Source organism: Cebus imitator, unplaced genomic scaffold, assembly GCF_001604975.1.
Source record: "Cebus imitator isolate Cc_AM_T3 unplaced genomic scaffold, Cebus_imitator-1.0 Scaffold280, whole genome shotgun sequence".
Lineage (NCBI taxonomy): Eukaryota > Metazoa > Chordata > Mammalia > Primates > Cebidae > Cebus > Cebus imitator.
Genome location: NW_016107595.1, coordinates 1,327,242 through 1,333,498, shown reverse-complemented (window position 1 = coordinate 1,333,498; position 6,257 = coordinate 1,327,242). Strand labels below are relative to the sequence as shown.

At 55.1% G+C, this 6,257-nt stretch overlaps 1 protein-coding gene across 4 annotated transcripts in view; it reads right to left on the bottom strand.

The window, feature by feature from the left end:
- Positions 1-3,101: 3,101 nt before the first annotated feature.
- GTPBP3 (GTP binding protein 3, mitochondrial) overlaps positions 3,102-6,257 on the bottom strand; it is a 6,507-nt gene continuing 3,351 nt past the window's right edge. For 2 of the 4 annotated variants that reach the window (XM_017501231.2, XM_017501238.2), the window contains 2 exons: positions 4,771-4,986; positions 3,102-4,292 (listed from right to left, as the gene is read on the bottom strand). In XM_017501231.2, the coding sequence (XP_017356720.1) occupies positions 4,067-4,292; positions 4,771-4,986 (442 nt within the window). In that variant the 3' untranslated portion in view covers positions 3,102-4,066. Of the gene's footprint in view, positions 4,293-4,770; positions 5,050-6,257 lie in introns of all 4 variants that reach the window. The other 2 variants (XM_017501232.2, XM_017501236.2) reach the window with 1 other exon arrangement.

Genomic DNA, 6,257 nt, shown 5'->3' with positions numbered 1-6,257 from the left:
AAAAGCAGCCATCAGACCTCACTGTAATGACCTGTCGCCTCTTTGTTGTTGTTGCTGTTTTTGAGACAAGAGTCTTGCTCTGTCGCTCAGGCTGGAGTGCAGTGGCACGATCTCCACTCTCTGCAACCTCTGCCTCCTGGGTTCAAGCGATTCTCCTTCCTCAGCCTCTGAGTAGCTGGGATTACAGACATGCACCACTGACGTCCAGCCAATTTTTGTATTTTTTGTAGGGAAGGGGTTTCACCACGTTGGCCAGGCTGGTCTCAAACTCCAGGCCTCAAGCGATCTCCCCATCTTGGCCTCCCAAAGTTCTGGGGTTACAGTTGTGAGCCACCACACCCGGCCTCTTGTCACTTCTGTAATGAGGATGGGGATCATGCCTGTTGCTCCCCTCTGTGACCCCAGCACCCTGCTTGCTGCAAAGGAAGCACTCAGAAAACTCAGATTTGGAGTCAAACAAACTTGTGTTCAATCCCCAAAGCTGGGGGAACTCCAGGAAACTGGTACAACATACCCACAGCGTTGTGCTGTGGCGAAGATTCAATAGAACGATGTTTACGATGCTGGATCCTCACAGAAGTTTGATAAATATTCATGGAGTAAATGAATAAATACACAGCTTATTGTGGGTAACTCCCTTTCTGGGCACCGAGGAAGGAGAGCTAGGCAGACCCCCGGCACAATTAGTGTCTGAAGAATATCTTACTGTTCATTCATTTCCTTTTATATAATCCTTTTATGTGGTTATATCTTAGTTTGTAGTCGGAGGAGTGTCAAGGGCAGACACGGTGCAGAGCATGCACTAGGGAAAACAGCCAAACTGGGACAAGAATCTGTGGCGCAGGCGGTGGTGCCCCTGCCTGCAATGGCATGCACTACATGGCAGGCCGGCCCAGGCAGCAGCGATCAGTATCATAAAAATACCCTCTGTATGGCAGGCTTGGAGCAAGAATCACTCCTCCTGTAAGGGAGCTGTAGTATCTTGCATCCAGTTCTTATGGAAAGCTGGCCTCAGGCCGGCAATCCTGAGAACGTCTGAGGGGTTAAAACCCCTCCGGCACAATTGCGCCCTGGTGGCTGTATACCCTGTCAGCTCTGTGCTACTGTGCTGGCTCAAAACATCCTCCTGTGGAAATCCTTAGAAGTTGCCTGCTCCTAGATAAGAGATGCTGCACATGACGCCCACCTTGCTGCACACCACCCACCTCCTTGCTGCACACGGCACCCTCCTTACAGCACACGGCACCCTCCTTGCTGCACACGGCACCCTCCTTGCTGCACACGGCACCCTCCTTACAGCACACGGCACCCTCCTTGCTGCACACGGCACCCTCCTTGCTGCACACGGCACCCTCCTTGCTGCACACGGCACCCTCCTTACAGCACACGGCACCCTCCTTGCTGCACACGGCACCCTCCTTGCTGCACGCGGCACCCTCCTTGCTGCACACGGCACCCTCCTTGCTGCACACCGCACCCTCCATACTGCACACCACCCACCTCCATGCTGCACACAGCACCCTCCTTGCTGCACACCGCCCACCTTCTTGCTGCACACGGCACCCTCCTTGCTGCACACCGCCCATCTCCATGCTGCACACCGCCCACCTCCATGCTGCACACTGCACCCTCCTTGCTGCACACCACCCACCTCCATGCTGCACACCGCCCATCTCCTTGCTGCACACCGCCCACCTCCATGCTGCACACCGCCCACCTCCATGCTGCACACCGCCCATCTCCTTGCTGCACACTGCCCATCTCCTTGCTGCACACTGCACCCCCCTTGCTGCACACCGCCCACCTCCATGCCTCAGTGACCTAATGGGGGTGGGCCCTTTGCTTATTGCTCACGTAATTGTCTTGACCCTATCACTATCTCCAAGATGACCTCACTCACTAACCTTCCCCCCACCACACCTATGCCAAATAAACACAGATGCCCCTGAGCACTCGGGGACCTCGCCTATCTCCGCTTGTAAGCGGCGTTGGCCCCTGAGCCCAGCTGTTCTTATCCTATCTTTTGTGTCCTGTCTTCTTATTTCTCAGATCCAGCGCCTTAACACAGCGATAGGGGACACACACGACCCTAGTAGGGCTGGACCCTACTCTTACAAAGGGAGAAAGGCCCCTAGTTCTTGCCAGTTTTTTTGTTTTTTTGAGATGGCGTCTTGCACTGTTGCCTGGGCTGGAGTGCAATGGCTCACTGCAACCTCCATCTCCCGGGTTCAAGGGACTCTCCTGCCTCAGCCTCCCAAAGTGCTGGGATTACAGGCATAAGCCACCACACCCAGCCTTGCCAGTCACTTTTAAGATACACCAGGTTGGCCTGGTGTGGCAGCTCATACCCGTAATCTCAGCAGTTTGGGAGACTGAGGCAGGAAGATCAATTGAGTCCAGGAGTTCAAGGCCAGCCTGGGCAACACAGGGAAACCCCATCTCTATAAAAAATACGAAATTAGCCAGACGTGGCAGTGCGTGCTTGTGGTCCCAACTACTGGAGGTGCCGGGGCAGGACGGTCCCTTGAGGCTAAGAGTTTGAGGTTGTAGTGAGCCACGGCTGTGGCACTGTACTTCAGCCTGGGCAACAGAGAGAGGCCCTATCTCGAAAATAATTAATGAATAATTGAACTAATTAAACATTTTTTAAAAGATACAAGAGGCAAGGTTGGGCACTGTGGCCTGCACATGTAATCCCACTGCTTTGGGAAGCCACGGTGGGAGGACTGCTTGAGCCCAGGAGTTCAAGGCTGCAGTGAACTGTCATTGCAGTCCAGCCTAGGAAACAGGGCAACACCCTGTCAAAAAAAAAAAAAAAAAGAAGTGGCAAAATGTCCAGACTGATACATTTTTCATCAATTGAGGTACAGAGTAAAAAAATCAATAAATAAGGCCAGGCACAGTGGCTCACACCTGTAATCCCCAGACTTTGGGACGCCAAGACAGGAGGACAGCTTGAGTCTAAGAGCTCAAGACCAGCCTGGGCAACATAGTGAGACCCCACATCCATAAACATTTAAATAAATACATTTTAAAAAAACTTTAACCGTACCTGGAGCTGAGATGAATTCAAAAACAACAACAACAATTTGTACAGCGAGGAAGACAATACCATTTATATGTAAAACACAAAACAGACATATTTGTCAGGTACATCCCCAAGTAGCCAAACATTCTGAGAAAGTTCTGGAAAGACACACATTAAGCCATGGCAACTGGAGAAGGGCTAAGGAAATTTTCCACGTTGGAACTTCTGGGGCTAGGCACGGTGGCTCGCGCCTGTGATCCCAGCACGTTGGGAGGCTGAGGCGGGCAGATCACCTGAGATCAGGAATTCAAGACCAGCCTGGCCAACATGGTGAAACCCCATCTCTACTAAAAATACAAAACTTAGGCATGATGGCAGGCCCCTGTAGTCCCAGCTACTCCGGAGGCTGAGGCAGGAAAATCTCCTGAACCCGGGAAGCTGAGGTTGCAGTGAGCTGAGATCCCACCACTGCACTCCAGCCTGGGCAGCAAAGTAAGACTCCGTCTCAAAAAATAATAATAATAACAAAAATTCGCCAGGCATGGTGGTATATGCCTGTAATCCCAGCTACTCAGGAGGCTGAGGCAGCAGAATCACTTAAGCCAGGAGGTGGAGATTGCAGTGGACTGAGATCACACCACTGTGCTCCAGCCTGGGTGACAGATTGAGACTCCATCTCAAAAAAAAAAAAAAAAAAAAAACCACGTCTAGGTCACCTGAGTTTTTTTACATTCCTTTGGTGTTTGCAAAATAAATTAAAAACAATGAAACAAAAAGTCTGAGATTCTCCCATCTTCATCCCAGCCCGGATCCCCCAGCATCTAGCGTCCCACAGGACCTCCATTCATCCCCATGCCAGGGCCTCAAGCTCCAGGGAGTCCCCCGCAGGGAGCTCACTACCCCTGGGCTGTGTTGTTTCACTGTTTGACAATCAAGTTCTTTCCCAGGCGAATGAGGATCCCATTTAGCTAAGCTGTTTCCAGATCCCTGAGGCTCCTGGGTCTCCACGCAGCCTGGGTGTGACTTCCCTGGATCCCCTCATTTGCCCACGCAGAAGTCCCGGAAGATGATGTCCAGGATCTCCTCGGTCCCCCCTCCACCTGTGAGCCGGGTCAGGTGCCCCCGGGCCACCCGCAGTGCCTCCGCCGCCAGGGCCAGGTCTTTCGACTGCTTGTAGTGGCCGAGGGCATCCAGGCAGCCCTGGAGGTGGTGCTGGTGCCTTGCACGGGTCAAGAGCGGGGGACCTGTGGACGGGTCCCCACACCTGGAAGAGACAAGAGACATGGTCTCTCCCGATCTTTTGCAACCATCCCTTGAAGGGAAATGGTTGTACCCTTTTTTTTTTTTTTTTTTTTTTTGAGACGGCGTTTCGCTCTTGTTACCCAGGCTGGAGTGCAGTGGCGCGATCTCGGCTGACCGCAACCTCTGTCTCCTGGGTTCAGGCAATTCTCCTGCCTCAGCCTCCTGAGTAGCTGGGACTACAGGCGTGCGCCACCATGCCCAGCTAATTTTTGTATTTTTAGTAGAGACGGGGTTTCACCATGTTGACCAGGATGGTCTCGATCTCTTGACCTTGTGATCCACCCGCCTCAGCCTCCCAAAGTGCTGGGATTATAGGCGTGAGCCACCGCGCCCTGCCGGTTGTACCCATTTTGTAAGTACAGAAATTGAAGTTGGGCAGGCATGGGCCAGCCCACACTTGAACTTGGGCCAGGGGAGGCTAGGGGTGGGAGGGGACTCACACTGCAGCTAGCTCCTCCCTCAGCGCCTCCAGGAGGCCGTCCAGCCCCTCTCCCGTCACACAGGACAGCAGCAGGTGCGGGGGCATGTCAGGACCGGGACCTGGGCCCTCCGTAGACAGCAGGTCCGACTTGTTCAGCACTAGGAGGAGGCGCTGGCTGCTGTCACTGTGGCTCTGGGCTCCCACAGAGGCTACGACAGTGGCCAGGAAGTTGCAGCTGGAGGGAGAGGCCAGGTCAGAGGCATCCAGCATGGCCAGAATGAGGTCAGCCTGCTCCAGCCTGGGGGAGCAAGGAGGTCAACTGAGCGGGGGGTCCCAAGTTGAGCAACTGAAGAAGGCACTGGGCGGAGGAGGGACAGTGAGAGGGGCCAGGTAGAGCACTCGGGAAGGTGCAGAGTGTGAGGTAGGGAAGGTAGGAGTAGAGTACCAGGGGTCCAGCAGACTGTCAGGGGCCCAAGCCGAGCACAGATGGAGCGACAGATTAAGAGGGGCGGGGCACAGTGCAGGGGGTAGAGCAAAGAAAGAGGGGCGGGGCACAGTGCAGAGGGTAGAGCAAAGAGGGGCGGGGCACAGTGCAGGGGTGGAGCAAAGAAAGGGGCGGGGCACAGTGCAGGGGTGGAGCAAAGAAAGGGGCGGGGCACAGTGCAGGGGGTAGAGCAAAGAAAGAGGGGCGGGGCACAGTGCAGGTGGGGGACAGAGCAAGATGAGTGGACCACACAGCGCAGGGGGTGGGGCAGAACTAGAGGGGTGGGGCACAGCAGAGGGGCGGGGCAGAGCAAAATAAGCGGGGCACAGCACAGGGCAGACGGAGGAGCATAGCAAATAGGCCAGGGCACAACACAGGGGTTGGAGCAGAGCAAGAGGGGCGGGGCACAGTACAGGGGGCGGGGCAGAGTGCCAGGGGCTGAGCACAGCACAAGGGGCTGGGTATAGCACTGGGAGTGGGGCGACCGTGAGGGGCGGGGCAGAGCGAGAGGGGCCGGACACACAGGGACAAGGGAGAGCACTAGGGGCGGGCAGAGTGCAGGGGGTGGGCAGAGCACAGGGGATGAGGTAGACTGCTAGGGACAGAGTGTCGTGCCAGGGCGAGACAGAGCACGAGGGGGCGGGGCGGGGCGGAACGAGTGGGGTGGGCGGAGAGCTTAGGGATGAGGCCCAGCATGGGAGGAGGGCCAGGGGCAGGACTTAATCAGAACCAAATCACTGGTCAGGTGCGGTGGCTCACGCCTGTAATCCCAGCACTTTGGGAAGACGAGGCAGGTGGATCACCTGAGGTCAGGAGTTACACACCAGTCTGGCTAACATGGTGAAACCTGTCTCTACTAAAAATACAAAAAAACTAACCTGGCATTGTGGTGGGCACCTGTAATCCCAGATACTTGGGAGGCTGAGGCAGGAGAATCACTTGAACCAGGAGGCGGAGGTTGCAGTGAGACGAGATCGTACCACTGCACTCCAGCCTGGACAACAAGAGCGAAACTCCGTCTC